Source organism: Pseudopodoces humilis, chromosome 20 (assembly GCF_049639895.1).
Source record: "Pseudopodoces humilis isolate 2021_Gansu_Grassland_sample_001 chromosome 20, ASM4963989v1, whole genome shotgun sequence".
Classification (NCBI taxonomy): Eukaryota; Metazoa; Chordata; class Aves; order Passeriformes; family Paridae; genus Pseudopodoces; species Pseudopodoces humilis.
Window position 1 is genome coordinate 2,282,676 of NC_142219.1, and position 20,296 is coordinate 2,302,971.

Consider the following 20,296-nt stretch of genomic DNA (forward strand, 5'->3'; position numbering starts at 1 on the left):
TAGAAAGCACTGTAAACTCCTTAATGGAAGAGGTGTGTCTGTATTTATATATCCTAGCCCTGGAAAAGATATTTTGCTTTCAGTTTCCCAAAATTCAGCTACAACCAGTAGCAAACCCAGTTTCCAGAATGGATTTAAACCCTGTGTAGAAGGGTGAGGATAGAGTGGGTGCAGCTGCAACCACATTTACTCGTGACACCCTCCTTCAGTGACTGTCCATGGATTCATCAGGATCATGAGGCATTTTCTGACGTGCTGACTGGAGCACATTCCTCTGTACAAAGGAGTCTCATCCTCCCATGTCATAGACAATGGGTTGGTTCCATGTTTCTCTCTCACCAGGCAGAACAAGTTAAGGACAGAGTATTAATAAAGGTCTTGCCTGTCCCAGTGTCTTCACAAAATTGAAGCCACTTCCCATCAGCTCCTGTTTTGTGGCACAGAAGTTTCAGTTTGCTGCTATTCCATTCCTGTGTCTCCACATAAGGAACACATGGACATCTGGCCCACAGATAACCCCTCACCCAGGCAGCCAGACAAGCCGTGTGCTCAGCTCAGTGGAATGCCTGTGCATTTCTTACAGCACCCACCAATTCAAAAACATGAATACAAAAGTTTATTTTCTCTAAAGAACAATTCAACACACATCTGAACTGCATTAGGAACCAAACTACAGAGAGCTGCTGGCAGCAGTCACAGGCGCAAGGTGGCAACACCACAGCTTGTTCTGGGAATGCTGTGAGCTGCCATAAGGGTAGGTCACACACACCCAGGACAAGGCACGGTCACCTATCGGTGCTTATCATCATCTCTTTGCTTCTTGCTGTCCCTGTCCCTGCTCCGGTCTCTATCCCTGTCCTTTCTGTCTCTGTCCTTCCTTTCCCTCCCCCTGCTCCTCTCCTCTTTGGAGTCCCTCTCTCTCTCACTGTCGCCCCAAGCCCACGACCTCTCTCTTTCTGGCCAGCGTTTGTCCCTGCTCCTCTCATGGTCCCGGTCCTTTGTTCTCCAGTCCCTTGTTCCCTCACGAGACCAGTTTCTTTTCTCTGATGATCCTTCTCCATAGAAATCATTTTTCATGTTTGGCAAATTGATGGGCTTTCGGAAAGGTCTATCCCGTCCTCCGAACCGCAGCTGCCCGGATTCTTTTTTGCCTCCAAACCCACCCCCAAGCCTCCGGGGAATCCATCCTTTGAGAGTTCTTTCCAGTTCAAAGTCTACAAAGATCTCATGTTGGTCGATGACCAGCCTGTTGGCATCCCTGTGGGCCTTCAGGAGCGCACGCTCCTCTTTGTACTCAATAAACGCGTACCCCTTGGAAAATCCTGTGACCAGGTCTCGAACCAGACGGATCTTTCTGATGTCTCCATAGCGGGAAAAAACCTCCTTTAACTTCTCTTCTGTGGTCTGAAGATTGAGCCTCGCCACGAAGAGGGTGAGGTGAGGATCTCCCGTGATGCCCTTGTTGGGTACGTACCGTGCCAGCATCGCCCGCCATATGGCCCGGTCGTGGGGCTCCTCATCTGTGCCATCGATGCTGCCAGCCTTGAGGGGATCGTACTCCTTCGCTATGGGGGCCCAGTCAGCCATTGTCTGGTGGGGGAGAACACACACGGCACAGGCTCACAGCCAGAAGCGCTTCCAGCACCACTGCACTGCGTGCTCATCCAAAAATCCCCCAAAGTGAGACACACGAAAATGAACCAGCCGCGTCGCTGTTGGTTGAGTCCACGTGCCGGGACAGAGCCGTGTCGTGGAGCTGGATCCTCCCCTGGCCTACCCCGGCCTGAGGGGCCCCGGCCTTCCCCTGCGGGCCCGGCCCGGCCCGAGGAGGCCCCTCAGCCCCGCTCCCTCCGCCGCCTGTCCCCTCACCCGCCCGGTGCGGCTCTCCCGGCGGGCAGGGGCCGATCCGCCGGGCCGGAGGAGCCGCAGCCGCTCCCACCGGGGCTCATTTCAGCCCCGGAGCCCGCCAGTCCCCCCGCCTTGCCCCCGGAGCCGCCGAGGCGGACGTGGCGCTGCGGAAAAGCCGACGCGTTCACCCGCCTCGGTGCCGGTTCCCGGGGCTGCCGGAGAGCCTCCCGTCTCTTACCGGCAGCGGAGAGCAGGCGGTGTCTCCTCAGGGGAAGGGGCCGGGCGGGAAGCGGCGCGGGGCCGCGGCCGCCGCCATGGGAGCGCCGGGGGCGGGAGGGGCCGCTCCGCCCGCGGCCCCGCCGGCAGCGCCGCCCGGGCCGGCTGGGAGGGAGCGCCGGAGTGCGGCGGGCAGGGAGCGGGGCCGGGACGGGGAGGAGGAGCTGGAGGAGGAGGATGAGGAGGAGGATGGCGGCCCGGAGAGCGCTCTGGAGAAGAGCCCGTTCCAGCTGACAGCCGCGGATGTCTACGACATCTCCTCCGTGGTGGGCCGGGACCTGCTGCAGCTCCGCGCCGGGCCGCAGCTGCCCGCTGCCCGCGCCCGGCTGCAGTTCAGGATCGTCAGGGTGCTGGAGATGCTGGAGGCGCTGGTGAGCGAGAGCAGCGTGGCCGAGGAGCAGCTCCGGCGGGAGCGGGACAGCCTCCGGCGGGAGCTGGAGCAGCTGCGGGCGGCGGCCCACGGGAGCGCCCCGCAGGTGGGTGCGGGACACGGCCGGGCACAGGGGACACGGTCCGGCACAGGGGACATGGCCCGGCACAGGGGACACACACGGGACACGGGTCCCTTCCCTAGCACGGGCACACCACGCGCGGGTCGCGGAGCGCACCCAGAACCACACCAGATGGGCCGGCCGATGTTTGTGGTCTCTTTTGTTTCAGCAGGACGAGCCTCACAAAGTCACTTCCCGTCTTTGGCCATGAAAGCCTTGAGGCGCGTTCCTTCGAGGTGGTTACGGGTCGCAGCGCTGTGGATTCCTCGCTGCAGTTTCACTGCAGTGACTGACCCAGCAAAGTTGTGCAGACACGCACAGAGTTCAGGGTACAAACCCACCGTGTTCAGCTCTTGCACAGCACCGGCACCATAGAGACAACTGTATGCAAACATTGGTGTGAGGGAAATGGATATCTTGATTACTACAAAGGTTTTAGAATTTTAGTGTGGCATTAGATGGCTCAGCCTCCCTCATCATCTGAGAACAATCTGATAACAGCATCTTCTTGACAACTAAATTGCAAACTCTTTGGGACAGAGACTTTGCTTTTAACTGTGGTCAGAGCCTGTCACAGTTGTGGCCTATGCTTGGCTGGGGAACACAGTCATTAAGGGAATACAAAAATATGAAGAACTATTATTAACTGCTTGGAAAAAAAATAAATCAGGATAGTGATAAATTCATACTAGTTCTAAAAATTCCATATTTATAAAATCCAGATATTTTACTCTTTGAATGCTGAGTTTTTTGAGAGGTTACAAGATCTTCTGCTGTTAATTTTACAGCCCAGCCTTGGACCAGATCAAATGGTAATAGACCTCACAGACCCCAACCGGCCCCGGTTCACATTACAAGAGCTCCGAGATGTATTGCAGGAGAGGAACCAGCTGAAAGCTCAGCTTCTGGTGGTGCAAGAGGAGCTACAGTGCTATAAAAGGTAAAGCTTGAAGTCAGCAGAGAACAAACACTCATAATAACAAGTGCTTCATGTCTGGGAAGCTTCTCAGGTGAGAATCTTGCAGGTTTGGGCCCCTAGGTCAGGATAGGCACTGTCCAGGCATGTAAGTGACCAAAGAAAAGTGGGGGAGCAATGAAGTCTCTATGCAGCATGATTTAAAAACCAAACTCCCTTTTCCTCTGCACAGTTCTCAGCCTGTTCCCATAATTGTCCCACTCAGCCTACGCACAGTTAACTCCCACTCCACATCCAGGCTGGCTTCTCGTGCACAGGAATTCATCTGTGCAGTCACAGCAGTTGCACGCACACTGTGTCTAAAGCCACACTACATACCAAAGAGCACAGGGGGTTTCCAGCTCAGCTTTAGTTGAAGTTTCCTTCCTCCTGCAGCACGATGCTGGTTGCTCTCCGCTCCTTCACTCCCACGGGGGTATGGCACTGATCTAGAAACAGAATATTGAGCTCTTTCATCGTTCATGATCAACTGTGGGGTTTTTAAGACTGCCAACAGAGGCCCTTGAACTGTGCAAAGAGGTGATTTCAGAGAAGGGTTTGGGTTTTGTTCTAGGGAGAGTCAGTGTGAGTCAAAGGGTGGGATGTGGGAAGGGTCTTGATCTTGGTGCTACAAATTAATTCACCCCAACTTCTGCACCCTCTCATCAGGTTGGATTATAAACTCTTTGGGTCAAGAAATTCCTTCTTAATCTAGAGACAAAATATCTGAGCACATTAGATTTCAGTTGGGATATCTCAGCAGCACCCTCCTGGATACAGGGAACCTGCCCTTTGCCCTGTCTGTAACAGGCAGGTTAAGCCAAGAAGTTACACTTAAATCCAAGAATTTACAAACTGCCCCAGAACACTTCCCCAGCTCAGCTGGATGCTTTGCGGAGCAGCAGTGGAATGGCCTCTTGCTTTGATTTCCAGCTGTTACACAGTTTAGTGCAGGCCAAGTTAAAAATGTAACAGTAGGAATAGTTTCAGATTTTTAATGATTTGAGTCACAGTGCTGTGCAACAAGAGCAGGGCAGGGCTGCTTTCCAGGTCCAGTAATTTGTGAGGTTATCTCCTCATACAGTGTTACAGCTTAAGCCAAAACCCATTTTCCCTCTAAATGGTCACATAAAATCCTAATTGTAATTGTAGTAAAGAGTAATTATGCAGAAGAGGATAAATATATGTTCTAAAATGCCTTGTACGCATTGGAAATAAGCACTGTATTACACAAGGTAACAAACATGTCAGAGACTGGCTCCAAGTGACTGGAGGTGTTTGGGGGCTGCATTTTTCATCATGGTCTCTGGGTAGAAATTACCATGTGGATGTTGAAACTCTGCAGTGTCACCCAACAGCTCTTTGTGTCATTTGTCCAAGAGGAGAGTCTGCCTCAGAATTACCCCGTGATGGTGTCACACCAGTTTTTAAGTGCTCTGTGTTTTTATTTCTGAATCCAGTTGAGTGTTGCTTGGCTACTCTTTGCCTGCAGCTACTGCAGTCACAGGCTTTGATCCACTGAGCTCTCCAAAGGACTGAGGTCAGCTCAGGACACGCTGTGAAAACACTGAGTGTGCAGGCTGGGAAAATCTAACCCCTTTCCAGGCAGGGAAAACACGCTTTGGTCAAACTGAAACTGCTGCCTGGAGTAGGTGGTTATAACTTCTGGAGTGTAGAGACACTGAAGTAGGATGGCAAAACCTACAGCTGAGGCAAAGCCTTTCTTCTCTTCTCTGTAGGGTGGAAAGAGGAACAGGCACCTGCCTTGCAGGGGAGTTAGGAATCTCCCATCTGTTCCCAGGCCTGGTGTGAGCCTGGGTGGCTGCGCTGGAGGTACCACACATCCACCCCTGCAGAAGTTCACCGTTTGTGTCCACACCCTCCTTCTATCCTTGGATTTCTGCACAAATCCAAGTGCGATTATACTTCCCTTTCACCCTCATTATGATTTGCCATTTTTTCTCTGTGGAGAAGTCAGTTTGCTACTTTTCTCATTAAAGCATAACCCTGGCACCATTACACTGCTGTATTTAGGGATAATAATTCATTATTTTCAGTTCACTACAAGGAAGAGAGGCTGGGCTGCCATCCCTGTTCTGTGAACATTCATTCACCCATGTCCCAGCTGCCCTGTGAGTGGTCTAACTGTCACATTCTGCATAAACCCACAAAAAAAATAAACAAAACCATTTCCTTTGCCAGTGGGATCATCTCACAGCAAAGGGACCAAACTGAAGAACTGGAAAAAGAAGTCAGTGGCAGAAGTGGTGGCACCAGCAAGGACAGTGAAGAGAAGACAATCATCAAACGTCTGTAAGTTTGTCTGCAGATTTTGGGGCAGAATTTGTAAGAATATGACCCACTGTGTGCAGTGAAGCCAGGGATGGATGCTGAACTTTAGCCTAGTTGGCTGGATATTGTTTTCTGCTCTCCACGTAAAGTTAAAAACCTGATAAAGCAATCTCTTCCTGGGGAAAAAGCACTGCACAGGAAAGCAACCTCCACCCAGGCAAGCAGGGAGTCACTTTTTTTCCTAGGAAAAACAAGCATTCCTGAGAAAAATGATTCAATACTTGCCTCCCCTGCCAGCCCCTCAGGGCTGTGCTGTGGGAGCACCCTGGCTGGGCCCAGGCTTTGTTCACATTGTACACAAAACCCACAACTCAGGGTCTGTCCCTAAAGTCTTCCCAAAATAGCACACTGACAGGGGCCAGCCCCCTGCCTGTTCCTTGTTTCCCAGTTGTACATTATTGTTTCCTTTCTGCTATTGATTTTTTCCCTTTTATTTTAGGTTTTCTTTTAAACATGGAAAATGAGCATCCTCAAGGACTTAACTGCTGCTGGTGAGAATGGCACTGATGAGCCTCAGAGGCGTTGGGAAAGACAATGATTGGAAGCAGCAGCATCACTCCTGCTGTAGAGAATGAGCAATCTCATTAACATCATGTTGTATAATATTCTTTCAGAACAGATTTTACTCTGCTTTTTCAGAAACTGTTTCAGAAACAATTTTTGTATTTCTTACTGTCAGACATGTAGAAAATAAAATGTTTATACAAAGCTGGTGTTTATTCTTATTAAGAGAGCCTGTGATGATCTGTACTACAGCATACTGACCCTGTCCAGCTATCAAAACATTCAACACAAATGATTTCAGAAGATGAAGATAAGTTAAGAGAGACATACCATTCATAAGTGGTTGGTTGGGGGCGAGATGAATGGTGGAGAAAAGCACAGCAAAGGAAGAAAAGCAATTGGGCTCTGCCCACATGAAGGACTGAGGTGCAGGCAGTGCTCAGACTGGAACAGATGCACCAAACATTTCATTTCTGACTGCTGAAAGTCTCCTGTGGTAGGCAGCTGTGTTTTGCATAAGCTCTGTTCTTTCAATCACCTGCCACAAGCTGTGTATTGGCCCCAGTAATGAGATTTAGCACCAGTGGAAGCATATAGGGCAAACAGAGGAGTGGGAAAAGAAGCTTGAAAGACACCAATTAGGTTCTCTATTTAGAAAGGTAGAATATCCAGAGCAGAGAAGTCTGAAGAGACATAAAAGAAGCAGTGACAGGTATCAAACTGTGATCTTACTCTCTTCAGAAATAAAAGCAGGCTCTGAAGTCTTTTGATTCCCTCTCCTACACTGGCAGCATGAAAAATATAGGACACTTCACACATCTGCTCAGCTGCACAATGTGAATGTGGCTCAGCAGAAGACAGAGCTGCAACCTCTCTTCTGAGGTCAGGAACAACTGTCTGTTAGCAAGGCCACACCACAGATGGCTGACCTGAGCCAACTGGTTCAGCCAGGACACAGAACCACTGGAGTCCTTTTGCCATCTTCAAAATATCAATAAGCCTTGGCCATGCCCTCATTGTGTATTTTCTAGAGCATGGCAGCAGGGAAGGCAGTTACTGCATTGCTTGAGCAGAGGCTTTGTGCACAGAAAAATTAAACAAAGAAACAAACAATCAGCGACAGCCAGGATGTGCCCCTGAGCTCAAGAGAGATGCTTACATGTGACCTGAATTCCATCCTCTTCCATGGTTTATCCAGGGATGTATTTTCCAATCTCCTTTAAAAAAAGCAGTTTAGCTCCCAACCCAAGGGTATCTTTCCCTGACACCTTGTTAGGAGATGAAACCTTCCTGTGAGGCACAGAGGAAGAAAAAACATCCAAATGACACATTCCTGTGAGAATTACATTGAGATTGAGCTATAGATCTCTATAGGTGTTCCTAGAAAAGTAAAGAATACATATGCAGTGCAACATGAGCTTTATTTCCATCCTCCAACGCAGTGCTACTCGATTACCAGTTAAGCTTTCAGAGAAGACATTTTATGTAAAACAGGGAGATCTTTCCCCTTTCTTGTTTACAAAAGTGATGCTGAAGTACAGAGGTTTTAAGCTATTCAACCTGATAGAGAACAAGTAAATGTTTAAATAAAATAAACCAAAAAAAAAATTTCCAATTTTGACTTAAGGGAAGTGCTCTAGTTTAACAGGACATGTACACATTACTGAGGTCTCTGTTACTGAGACCAGAAAAAAATCTGTGCCAACTCAGACAAGTTGACCAACAAGGCTTACCTGAAACTCAGTACATGTAACAGGTCTCCAGTTAATTCTTCAGAAATGGGAAAATACCCAGGCTTGCTCTGACGAGTTTGCCTTGTGTGAAGCAGTAAATAATATAAGGCATTTAATAGCTAATGATTTTCACAGCTTTCTTTCAAAATGCTCATGAACTGCAATGGAGACAGGTAGTATAGCAGCTGTTTCATCAATAATAAATATATTCTTTATTTTACAGAGACATTGTCTTCAAGTTTTTAATTTAAAAAATACATCACTAAGCCACCTCTCTTGCTGCTGGAGCACACCACCAGGATGTTGTTGCTATCTGACCTATCACATAGGCAAGCATAAGATTGTCTAGAGGGCATTCAGCTGGAACAGCAGCAGCCTTCAAGACATGAGGAACAGAAGACATTAACAGAGCCACAGATCCCTTGCTGACATCTTCCAGCAGCAAGCGTGGCTGATGGCTCACAGCCATTTTCATCTACACACATGCCAAGCCTGCCTTGGCAAAAATTCCAACTGGTAAGAATTCATCTTTAACATAAAGGACCTGCATTGTATTGCCTGCCTATATCCCAGATTTGGCTCTCCAACAGTAACGTTCCAAACATCCACGAGATGCCAAGCGCTCGACTCCCCTGTGAGACAGTGGGACCAGACCATGCTGGACAGACCTACAGGACCAGGCAATAAGGAATCTACTTTCTTCACTGCATGAACTCCATCACTACAGTTTGAAGCTGCATATGAAGATGACTCCTATTTTCTGAACCACTATGCTCTACTTCAAGCATTCACAGTAAATAAATAGCTTCTGATGTGGCTAATTAGCATAGGAAGGTAATATAAAAATTTTTGGAGAGAGCTTTTACTTCTTTAAAATCCTCTGGGAGACACCTCCAAGAATCAGCCATCAACTATAAAAACGGTACCTTCTCAAAGTTTAGAAAACAAGTAAATGTCAAACATTGATTCTCATTGTGAAGTTCTATCTTCACATCTGTAATCAGTATCAACCCAGTCTATCAAGATTCATCCTCATTTGGCTGGGAGTCACTTCTCCAAAGGAAACAGCCAATCCAACCATCCTTTTCCCTCAGTGCCAGTGCATTTGAAGTTCACTGCCAACAGAATGTATGACACAGGAGAAACTGGATTCCTACCACAAATTATTTGAGCATCAATCTCAGAGAAGCCTGTCAGCACTGGGCTGTGAAAAGCAGTCTGACAGGCAGTCAAGCCACTGAATGACCAAGTCAGAGTACAGCAGTACTTCTGTCATAAAGCCAAGTTCACCACCCCAAAGAGGAGCATGAGATTTCTTTGCAAAAGCAGAAGCACAATCCCAGTGATTAAGTTTCTGTGCAAGTCTTTCACTACTCAAGTGGCACTGGTCACTATGCAGAAGCATTCAAATTTTAAGGAGGGTTTTCCTTTTATGATAGAAAAGTTTTGGCAATCTAAGATCAATTATTCAAGCCTGCCTGGAAAACTGTAATAGGTATTTAAATACTGCAAAGCAAAAAGGCAGTTTTTAAGGAGCTTGGAAGACCATAAGCCATCCACTAAGAAAGCTGAGAGAAGTGAGGGCAGGAAAACAAAATTCACTGACTCCTTGTAGAACACTCAGTCCAAAAATAAAAACCCCAAAACAAGGAAGATGAATTAGTGTTTCAGCCATGGGTGAGCTTCTATGGAAGCTTTGCTTCTGTCTCCATAGTCGTACAACAGTTCTTCACCTGCCTTAATGTCCCTGGAAGCTATGAGGATGAGATGAGGCACACCATCAATGTCGTGGAGCTTGGTCTGACAATTGCCACACTTGCTGTGATTAATGAGCCTTCCCAGACGATTCGTTTCTTTCGTAGCATCAACACTGAAAGAGCAAGAACAGAAGGCGGGATTGCGCCTGGGACAGGGGCACGTTTGTGGACAAAGCCCAAAGTGCAAATCAGACAAAGGAGGAATCCACACAAGTCTTGAAAAATTAAGGAGAAACAGAACATTATCATGTTACATCACAGAACAATCATGATTAAATAGATAGCCACAGTATGGCAAGGCAGGGAAACTGAAACAACTTTGGGAGATTTTTAAGTTAGCACAAAACCCAGAAATCAAAACCTTTGGACTGTTTGAGCTGCCTGTTTCCAGGAATAGCAGAATCTAGATGTGAAACAAATTATAAAGCTTGAACTGAAGTGGGTGTCAGAGACTGGAGAAACAAGGACACCCAGTCAAAGTCAGTCCTTCCTTGCTTTCCAAACCAACTCCTTGCAACTCAGATAAAGGAGCTCATTTTACAAGAGGATAAATTTAGGCAGGAGACCACTGCAGAACTACAAGCCTCATCCAAGTAGACAGAACAGGGCTTTGAGTCACCTACCATTCCTCATAGCCCAGACATATAGGAGGCTCTCAGACCATGGATCAATGCTCCAGAAGATTTCATAATTCACAGTTCCCATTAAAAACAAAAAAATTTGCATGAAAACAAGAAAAGAATCAGCAGCATTCAAAGCCTCTGTTGATGGAAACCTGAGCTTACCAGTATGTTTTGCTGAGGTACTGGAAATAGTACATGTAGCAGCCTGTGGACGGGTCTTGAGCATACACAGCCTCTCGTTTCTTGGCATCAGTGATCTCGATGAGATCCCCGTGATATTCAACCACAAATTCTCCTCGATTAAAATGTTTAGTAGCAATTACTCCTCTCCCTTTGCCATCGATGTAATCAATCTGTTGAGTTGAAGAGAAAATACTTTCTCATTTCCCAGCTGATTTACATCATTGCAGATACGCTGATTACTAGGAAATGATTTGTCATTAAAAAGATGCTGTAAAAGGGAATTTGTGTGTACTGCAGACAAAAGCTGCAGAATGAAGCAGATAAAAGCACAATGCTTGGCACTGTGGAAGAAATGCAGGATGAGTTTGGGACACACTCTCAGTTACTGGGTAGCTGGACACAGTGTCTTCCAATCAAAGAACTTAGGAGTGCATTTCTGTGAAGACCTTAAAGCCTCCTCAGTATTTATAACTGAGACTGCACATACACATCCTTCAGAGATCAACACTGCTCACTGAAAAGGAAGGACTGTGTGTTCCAGTTTTCTTGCAGTTTCATCAGAGAATCACAGGGTCCCAAGACTGAATTCTGGTATTCTCTGTTTACACAGATTAACATCAAGATACTGTAAAATAAACAGTACATGACTACTTAGGTTGGCACTGCAGTTACCTTCATTCCTTCTTCTTTCCCACTTGTAATCAGCTCATCTATTTTCCTCCTTTCCTCAGTCTGCAGAATAAACAAGAACAAACAAAACCACAATGTTGTTGATAGCTTTTGTAGCTATTATTCTAGAGCTGGAAGGAAATAACCAACCAGTGATACTCATTGTTCCAAACCATCTCATATTTCCAGCAAACTGGATGGCAGAGAGAGAGATTTCTGCCCCCTAAAATACATAAACAGCTAGATCCTAAACTGGATCAGCATTTCCAAATTTTAAGCATATTCTTAACAATACTTCAATTACAATTACTCCATTTGAAATGGAAACTATTTACAGATAGTTACACACTTCCCCAAATTTTCAGCTAATCAGATATGTTATAAGTAAAGTCATTTTAACAAGAAGCACTACCTCCAATTCAGATTTGCTCTTCCTGGAACTTCTTCTAACTGGGTAATAATCTGTCACTTTTCGGTTTGGTGCTCTCCCTTGTGTTCTAAGGAGTGAGAAAGAGAACAAAACATATTTCAGACTACTTGTTAAGTTACACCTCTAGAGCAAAGTTATGTGCAAGAATTTTTTATTTGAGCTTGGTAAGTTGAAAAGTGATCCACGTGAATCAGTGTTTTTTACCCTTGCTCTTAGATTAAAACCACAGCTACATCCCCTTTTCTTCCCCACACTATTTCCATTACTCCAGTACTAATTCTTGAACAATAAAAGTGAGATGTTGTTAGAAATCAACTGAAGGTCACATTACAAGTCTGGGGCCCCCTGTGTGCCTTGCCAGAAGGCACTTGAAAATTTAGGTCATGAAAACTGCTTGGCAAGGAATTCATTAATGTTAGGTCACATTACTCTGATACCATGAGAAAGGGTATCAGCTCAGCCAGAAAACCTCCAACTGCTCTGTTTCTGACAAGACACATTCTCATTTGTCCACAGGAAAGTAGGTCTTAATGGCTCATTAACTTTTTTTTTTTCCATAGGTGACCAGAAAATACTTCACTTGTGATAGAACAATAGAACACCCTAACCTTGCTTTCAAGACAAACAAGTCCTCTGCAAAGTAAGGTACTTGGATGCTATTTTAGGGTTCTTAAAAGGTGATATTCTTGAGAAAATAAAGAGCTGTCTTTTCACAATTCCACCAGTCACTTACTTTTTCCTTGGTCCTCGTTTTGCTTTAACCATCTTCTTCTGAGCTGGCTTTGCATTGGCCTCCTCAGCACAGTCTGCAGGCAGGGGAGTCTTCTGGGTTTCCACAGTTTCTTGATTTTGATCAAAAGAGGGCACTGAAGGATTGCACCCACCTTCCTTATCCTTCTGGTCTTCTGGTTTCACAGCACCTTCAACTATTTTGCCACCGTTCTTTTTTCCTGGTGACAAGGAAACTGAGTAAGGCTCTGAGCTTAGGGCCAACTATACCTAAGTGCTTTAAATGAATTGCGGTGGTTTATAGTTTTGCCAACTGAGAGAAAAAGGACGGCAATGACCCTGCACTGCTCAGCTCAGCAACTGCAGATGTTGGTACCAAGTGACCAATGCCACCCAGGCTAAATCCATGGGAGCTAAAGGGCTGGCAATGACAAGAAATCTACACTCCCCACAACCAACATTTACTTGTTTTTTTACATCCTACCCCAATACAACCACATCCTCCTCTTTAGACAGGAGGTAGGTGAGCGTGTTTTAAAGCCGAATAATGTTTTTATGTGGAGCAAATAATCAGGTTTAGCAGTCCCATCTGCTGAGACAGATGTTTCAGTCTCATTGGAGAAAAGCAGCACAGCTGCAAGGCCTCAGCAGTGGGACAAGCTAAAGCCATCTTCACTCCCTTGTCAAAACCGGGGAGCCAAATTAGGAACTAAAGGCTCCAAGTCTCCAGAAAGCCTGTCACTCCCTGCGTCAAATGGGACTTAAAATACCTGCTTGCTAAAAGTGTTTGCATCACAGTGCTTTGACAAATTACCAAGGCTGTTAAATGCACCTTTAAACACAAAGCCAGATGGATCCTGTTGCCCTTCATAAACTTACTGAACATTCCCATTTCTAGTCACTACGCAGAAGCACCTGTGAAGCCTGGCACTCAGTATCCACAATTTGGGCTTTTATTTCTTGATGAAAATGTTAGAATTGGGGGTGATGGGGGCACATTCACCAAGATAAGCAATCCAAAGCTCAATCTTACCAGCTCCTTTCCTGTAGGTTTCCTTTAGTGTTTTGCCCTGACATTTCACCTCGTGATACATGACAGAGTTTTCTTCTTGAAGCGGGGGGCGAGCACCAGGAGCTTTGTTGGGATTCAGGTAGCTGTAGATTTTGGATTGACCAATAAACACATTCTCCTAAAACAGACCCACACAAAAAAATCAGTTCAGCAGAGATTCCAGGAACCTCAGGTTGGCATCCACAACAGTCTGCAGCAACCAGGGCTGACAGGTGATTGTGCTGCTGCAAATTATACTGTTTGAAGCATCACCCTCACTGAGGTTGTGATTTCTAAGTAAAAAACATAACAGTGCTGAGCACTCTGAGAACTTAACTAATGCAAGCTCTCAGTCCAAGAGAGCTTTCACATAAAATGTGGCAGGATGGGGTAGTCATAGCTACTAACTCCAGCCTCCACCCTTGTGCTTCACAGCATGAACTTTGGTGCTAAAAAAAAAACACAAACCCCAAGCCTGAGCTCCTGGGGAGGAAGGCGGCCTCAAAGAGCACAAGCCAAAAAAAATATGAATAACGCAGCAAAAATTGTCCAGGCCCAGTACAGAACGCTCACAGCCAAAAAGGTATGAGCTACCCAGCTACTCTCAGGAGGTGCCAAATATTGCTGCAGTAAATTATATGCTCAACTAAGCAGCACAGGAATCAGTTTTACAGACTACCTTGAGTGACACCTCTCAGCAAAGCATAGGAGATAAACAGTGCTATCCTTTTAGCCATTATGATACAAAAATAAAGTGTAAAAGTTGTTTATGGCAGAAAAGCCCATTTAAAGAGGGCAAAGCCCAGTCAGAAAAATGGCAAAACCCTTTCACATGGCCAGACACCACAGAGCCTGGGTTTGTTCACAGGCTCAGGCTCCAAGATGCCAACAAGTGAGCAGGGTCAAATTTAGCAAAGATTAGTGGAGTCCTGTCACCTTTGCTTTTACAGTCTCCTGCCACCTGGCTATGTTTGCCTGTGCAGGGTACATCAGGCACACAGATCCCAACCGTGAAATCTCAGAGTCTGGACAAACAGATGCAACTTGGGCAGAATGAGTTTTTCTTGGCTATAGTTTGACTCAACCAAGAGCAATTTGCAGACATTGCAAGCCAGTTAAAACAACAAAAATATGCATCCATTTTAGTAGAAAAGCAAGGAACAAAGGGTCCCAGTAGTTAAAAAAAGATAGTTCAAATATAGCTGACTAAACAAATACCTCAGTATTTCAGTCACAGACAATGAAAAAGTAAACAAAGTACACAATAGAACAGATAGGATAATTTTAATTATTAACGTAGTCATGAATAACAAACTTCCTATGTACATAATTCACACAAAATCAGATCAGTTAAAGGCTCAAATCCTAGTCCACAAATAAACTTTAGTAAAGATTGCAATTATGATGGAACAGCCTGGGAAAAAGCAAATCAGACGGACACTCCCTGACCTCCAACATTTCTGAAAGGCCTATGAAAGGCTAAACTTGCTTATTAAAAAAACGGGGCTTCAAAGCATGAAATGCTATGAAAACACTCCATTTTAACAACTGCAAGCAAAGAACCCTGAGCTTCAAAGTCCTCAATATTTAGTAAGAAGTTTAAATACAGGCATTTGTGGAGAAAGTCCACAGCAGTGAACTGCAGTCCACCTGCCAGCTGAGCCTTCAGGCTTTGAATACACCATGAACAGGAAACGAACAACTATTTTTCCAGCATAGCTTACTCCCTTCATTCCCAGCTCCCTGCCTGCTGCGCTCTTGGCGCAACCGAGACGCCGCTGCCACGTCTTTGTCTGTGCCAGCCTTAAGACCCCGGAGAGCAGAGATTTTCTCAGCACAGCAAAACCCACGAAAGGCTGCTGAGGGGCTCCGGGGTTTGATGCAATAGACACAATTATTTCCATTCGGAGTTGAATGCAAAGAGACAAGCAGCCTCCGGTCAGTTGCCTGTGACAGAAGTACAGGACGGGGAAGATAGCACGGAGGGAACGCCGAGCCTAGGGCCTGTCTGCGGTAGGGCACAGGGAAGCAAGGAAAGAGTCGGACGGTGTTTAGAAGTTAATGATTTCTGAATGATTTGCGGGGCCCCCGAAGGCCCGGGCCCCGCAGCTCCCCAAGGCAGCCCGCACGCCGGCTCGTCCGCACCGGGGGGAAGCGGAGGGCACAGCGGACCCCGGGAGCCGCCCGTCCCACTCCGCCCGCCCAGGCCCGGGCACTGCTTACCCCGCCGGCCCGGGGGCGGCCAGGGCCCTTCCTCTCGGCGCTCTCGGGACTTGCCTTCTCCACGCCGCCCGCCCTGGTCTTGGGCATGTTCTTCCCTAGGAGCAACGGGGGAAGATCGGCGCCTGAGCCATGTCCGGCGCTGCCGCCCGCGGTCATCGCCTGGCCGCCGCGGCCTGCGCCATGTTTAAAGGGCTGGATGCGGCAGGGCGAGCCGTGGCGGCCCAGCCCCTTCCCGGCGAGCTGCGCACACCGCGCGGGGGAGGAGTCCCGCCGGCCCCGGCTCCCCGCACCTCCCAGGAGGAGCTTCCGCGCCGCGGAGATGCCCCGCGCCGCGCGGGCCCAGCCCCGCCGGCCCCGCCGCGCCCCGGCCCCGCTCCGCTCGTGCCCGCTCCGCCCCGCGCACCTCCGGCCATGGCGGTGGCGGCGGCGGCCCCGCCCCCCGGACCCCCCGCGCGGGCCGGCCCCGACTGTCCCCGCGGAGTCCCCGCCGCCGCCAACCGCTCCGCAGGGCGACGCCGCGTTACCCTTGGCAACCCCATTGGTTTAATCTTCTGCCAATTATCGCGTTCAGGCCTCTGATTGGCGCAAGGGGCCATAATCCGCCCTCTCCCTGTCACACCGCGGTGGCCGCGGCTCCCGGGAACAGGGTTTAAATGTGTGTTCGCTGGGTGCTGATTGGCCCGTGCCGAGGGCAGGCAGCGCTCTGATTGGCTGCCCGGCAGGGACTGCCCCTCCCGCGGCCGGGTCGTGCCACGTGGGTGGGAGCGCGCGGGAGCGGGACCCTCCGGTGCTGTCCCCGCCCCGTCCGCTCTGCCGGTGCACCGGCAGCTCCCGTCAACGCCGCCTTCCTCCTGCACCTCTCTGCAGGGCAGACGGCCCCCGCTGCCACGCAGCGGGGACTGGGGACTCCTAATCCTGGCGGGATTGTAAAACTCTGCTGTGCGAAATTATTAGGCTGCTTTACGCAATATTTAGCTTAGATCTCCCTGGTTGAAATTTATGTGTATTAGTTCCATCTTCCAAGCTTGCCTGGAGAGAAGATAATACTCAAGCATTGCACTAAAGCATCAAAGACTTTGTATAAATCCCCATTCTATAACGAGGGCAGCTAAAATATTACAAAGCCAAATGACAGAGCCGTCATTATCACCAGGAGAGCTGGAACTGCCTTCAACATCGATTCCCTGGTCAGAAGCTGCCAACAGGACTAGTACATACCCTTTGAAATCAGGAAAGTACAGTGGCAAAGAGTAACACAGCAATGAGCCAAAAGCACACAGGGATCGGGATCTGGATGGATGCCAAGTTGATTCCATCATGGAAGTCAGGAAATTGCCACACAGGACTTTGGTGCTCCATGATAAGCAGAACACTTACATTGAGCAACAGCACTTGAGTCCTGTTTCTTATCTGTGTCACCCCTCCTGCAGCAAGGCCTACCTGAGTGTGCTCAGGACATGGGGTGGTGGCACTTGCGCTGACCCAAGCGCTATCACCACGGGGGTGGCTTCCCACCCAAGACTTATCTGTAGCCACAGGCTGCTGCTTGTCTCTTGGGCATTCCCACAGTGATATAAACAGCCAGTTTCGTGATACAGCTGAAAATCATCCTTTCCCTTTAGAACAGGAAAAAAAAAAACCCTTCTCATCTTAAACAAGAACTTGGGGCCTTGTCCTTTCCAAGCTGTCCCAGAGCAGTTGGGGGCTCACAGGACAAGAATTCAGTGTGACTGCAGAGGAGTCTCAGAAGGCATCACAGTGTTCCAGTCCACCCCCTCCTCTTCTTGTTTTAACTCTGCATTCAGGCACTTTGGGAGAAGACAGAACAAACCCAGCTCTGCATGGGCACTGTCATTTGTTACATCTGGGTCTTCGATCACCAGGTACATGAATTTTACAGACAGGCAACCAAAACGCACTGGGTATTTTCCTGTAAACTCCTAACTGCAGCCAACTGATGTCCTCTGGGTATCATGTCCATGAACATCCATGTCCATGGTGTTCTTCCATCAAGGCAGGTACTCCAAGCTCTCTGCAAAAGCAGCAGAGCAGACACTGCTCTGATTTTTCCACCCCAGTTCGCACTGTACTTATCACACAGCTGGGATGAAACTGGGGGGAAAAAAAAAATCTTCATAAATTACTAAGATGATTTCCTTCTTGCAATAATAGGGAACACTCCTCCTAATGTCTTGGGAAAGCTCTGGAAACGCCCTCAACTGTGTTTTTGCTCAGCTGTTGGGGGTTGTATATTTTAAGTAATTATTTTGTATATGTATATTAAACAAAGCAACCGAGTTAGCATCGAAGCCGTGCGGGCCACCAGTAGAGGGCAAAGGAAGCCAAGCAATTCTCTTCCCCAGAGCAACAAAGAAAACAACGTCATCTCTAACTGGCCGCTGCTCCCGGCGCGGTGGGATCACACCGTGAATTAGCAAAACATGTTGACCCCTCAGCTGGCGGCGACCGAAAGCCAGAGATGAAGTTCAAATGTTAAGGGCTCCAGCCCAAAAGAGTGAGGCTGGAGCCGCCCGTGTCTGTGACTCAGGACACACGGATCCCGTAATCCAGAGGGAGCAGCGCGACTCCCGCTAGAACCAGCGCTAAAACCCAGTGACCTAAATATTCTCTCCCGTAGTGCCGCATGAGCAGCTCCCGGGAGCACCACGTTTTACTGCGGAAATGTGAAATTGTTTTGTGGGGGAAGGGATGGAAGAACGAGCGAGGCGTTTATTTGCTCAGAAAGAGAAGAAAATCTTCAAGGTAAATCACTTCGGTCTAGACGAACGCTTCATCCAGTTTAAAACAAATCTTATTTTATCTTTGAATTCATGGCTTCATTTTCTGTCGAATATACCAAGGAGATGCTTGTTAAATATTTCCACCTGAGAGCAAGTTCTCACACAGCACCTGTCATATTTGCAATTTGCAAAATATATGACAGCATTTACACAAATTTCTCGTTCACAAGATGAAATCCCTACAGTTTGTGCTTCAGCCACTAGAAATCAAGCAAAAACAATCCCTGAGGGTAACTGCTGAGTATTACATTAAGCAATATCATTTTACAAAGTCACAGAATAAAATGCCAGTAGGTGCTAACTGCATTTCATAGATTATAAAATATAATTACATTCAGAATTGTATCTACCAATGATTAAAAAAATAATAAAATAAAAAATCTCTGACTAGAAAGTACAGCGAGACCCGTGAATTACATGCAAAATTCTACGGAAACAGAGTCCTGCAGACAAATGTGTGTGTGTTAATTCCACGCCAATGGAAAGCAGCATTTCCACCAGTGGGATTACTCACCTATTCCAGTCGAAGATGATCACAAACGCTGACAGGTAACTCCCTTTTCAACTCAAGACATCGAAACCCTCCCTTTCTTGTCACGATTGTATAAAGGTGCTGAGATTTAAAGTTCGATTTAGCACGTGTGAGTTGTACTTCATCATGCCTTCATTTGAAGTGTTCAGAGGACAATAATCAAGACAAAAGCTGTCATTTAAATTGTTCTTCTGGTCTCTGGCCACATTTCTGTCGTCTTTTTCTCCATCTGAAGCATCACTGATTAATCTGAATTACTCAAGTCAGTTTAATTAACGTTGCTTTGTCTTTAAATAGTTTAGCCTTAATCTGTCTAATCCTTTACTGGTTGTATTAATCCCTGTTAAATTTGCCTAATGATAAAATAAGCAAACTTGCACAAGATCGAATGAGTAGTACTGAACATTTGAAGGAATTTCATGATTGCTCACACTTCATCTATGTCTGACTCAATTCTGTGTGAAAGTTCTTACAAATTTTCATGTTCTTACACAACTGGAAAAGCATTTTATTGGAAGATTGTCTCTTTCAATAAGTCTTCTGTCTGGGGGCCTCCAGCGCTAAAAAGATGTCTCCAAATGTGAAACTAGCATGAGTGGTCTCCAGATTTTCACTCACTTTTTGCAGCAGCAAGTTTCACATTAGCAGCTTGTAAAACACTAGCAAATGAAAACTCATCTGCCGGGCACATCCCCAGGGCGGCATTCCCAGGGAGGGCAGCAGGGATGTTTCCCCGCGTTCTCCTGTGCAGGAACACCGCAGAGTCCCGGCTCTGTGAGGGGGCGGAGGTGGCGGCGTCCTCAGGGCGCGGTGGCACCGGCCGCACCGGGGTGCTCGGAGCCGCCAACCGTGGAGGGACGGGACGGGCCCAGGGGGCCACCTGAAGTGAGACGTATTCACGCACATCACGGGCGGGGATGAGCTGGGATATCAACGTTTCCCCTCACGCCGACAGCCCCCGGGGCCCGACCCCGCGCCTGGGCCGGTCCCGCCGCTCCGCGGCCGCTCCCGCCAACGCCGCCTCAGGCGGGGGCGCGCGCACGGCGCCTCCCCCACCCCCTCCCGCCCCGTGATGCAGCGAGAAACGCGGGACCTCGCGAGAGCTCCGCCGCGCTGCCGCGTTCTCGCCGGCAGCCGCC

General features: G+C 47.8%; 3 protein-coding genes across 7 annotated transcripts; 1 reads left to right on the forward strand and 2 right to left on the reverse strand.

Moving 5' to 3' along the window:
• Positions 1 to 593: 593 nt before the first annotated feature.
• On the reverse strand, positions 594 to 2,185 carry SNRNP35 (small nuclear ribonucleoprotein U11/U12 subunit 35). The gene is made up of 2 exons (XM_005524238.2): positions 2,087 to 2,185; positions 594 to 1,590 (listed from the first exon to the last, which is right to left on the reverse strand). Exon 2 carries the CDS (start codon positions 1,585 to 1,587, stop codon positions 790 to 792), a length of 798 nt encoding a protein of 265 aa, XP_005524295.1. The 5' UTR covers positions 1,588 to 1,590; positions 2,087 to 2,185; the 3' UTR covers positions 594 to 789.
• On the forward strand, positions 2,163 to 6,630 carry RILPL2 (Rab interacting lysosomal protein like 2). Its single transcript, XM_005524552.3, has 4 exons — positions 2,163 to 2,600; positions 3,404 to 3,555; positions 5,773 to 5,883; positions 6,362 to 6,630. Exons 1-4 carry the CDS (start codon positions 2,163 to 2,165, stop codon positions 6,384 to 6,386), a joined length of 726 nt encoding a protein of 241 aa, XP_005524609.3. The 3' UTR covers positions 6,387 to 6,630.
• Positions 6,631 to 6,756: 126 nt separating this feature from the next.
• KMT5A (lysine methyltransferase 5A) lies at positions 6,757 to 20,062 on the reverse strand. Of its 5 annotated transcripts, none has more exons than XR_001331560.2 (8): positions 15,825 to 16,056; positions 13,584 to 13,740; positions 12,555 to 12,771; positions 11,804 to 11,888; positions 11,395 to 11,454; positions 10,702 to 10,892; positions 8,160 to 10,029; positions 6,757 to 7,716 (listed from the first exon to the last, which is right to left on the reverse strand). XR_001331560.2 is itself a non-coding variant. In XM_088065023.1 (8 exons), exons 1-8 carry the CDS (start codon positions 16,235 to 16,237, stop codon positions 9,819 to 9,821), a joined length of 1,026 nt encoding a protein of 341 aa, XP_087921149.1. In that variant the 5' UTR covers positions 16,238 to 16,306; the 3' UTR covers positions 7,753 to 9,818. The 5 variants fall into 5 exon arrangements, 4 of the variants coding, with proteins under 4 accessions (XP_087921149.1, XP_087921151.1, XP_087921150.1 ...); XM_088065023.1 differs by lacking the exon at positions 6,757 to 7,716 and adding an exon at positions 16,228 to 16,306 and having other exon boundaries at positions 7,753 to 10,029; positions 15,825 to 15,919; XM_088065025.1 differs by lacking the exons at positions 6,757 to 7,716; positions 15,825 to 16,056 and adding an exon at positions 19,140 to 20,062 and having other exon boundaries at positions 7,753 to 10,029.
• Positions 20,063 to 20,296: the final 234 nt, after the last annotated feature.

Excerpts from the sequence above, each read along its gene's own strand:
- KMT5A (XM_005524240.3), bottom strand. The coding sequence starts at position 15,980 with ATGACCGCGGGCGGCAGCGCCGGACATGGCTCAGGCGCCGATCTTCCC. Across the intron at positions 11,889-12,554 it reads AAACGAGGACCAAGGAAAAA|AACACAAGGGAGAGCACCAA; the intron begins GTAAGTGACTGG and ends CTCACTCCTTAG. Across the intron at positions 10,893-11,394 it reads GGAAAGAAGAAGGAATGAAG|ATTGATTACATCGATGGCAA; the intron begins GTAACTGCAGTG and ends TCAACTCAACAG.
- SNRNP35 (XM_005524238.2), bottom strand. The coding sequence starts at position 1,587 with ATGGCTGACTGGGCCCCCATAGCGAAGGAGTACGATCCCCTCAAGGCT.
- RILPL2 (XM_005524552.3), top strand. The coding sequence starts at position 2,163 with ATGGGAGCGCCGGGGGCGGGAGGGGCCGCTCCGCCCGCGGCCCCGCCG. Across the intron at positions 2,601-3,403 it reads CCCACGGGAGCGCCCCGCAG|CCCAGCCTTGGACCAGATCA; the intron begins GTGGGTGCGGGA and ends TTAATTTTACAG. Across the intron at positions 3,556-5,772 it reads GAGCTACAGTGCTATAAAAG|TGGGATCATCTCACAGCAAA; the intron begins GTAAAGCTTGAA and ends TTCCTTTGCCAG.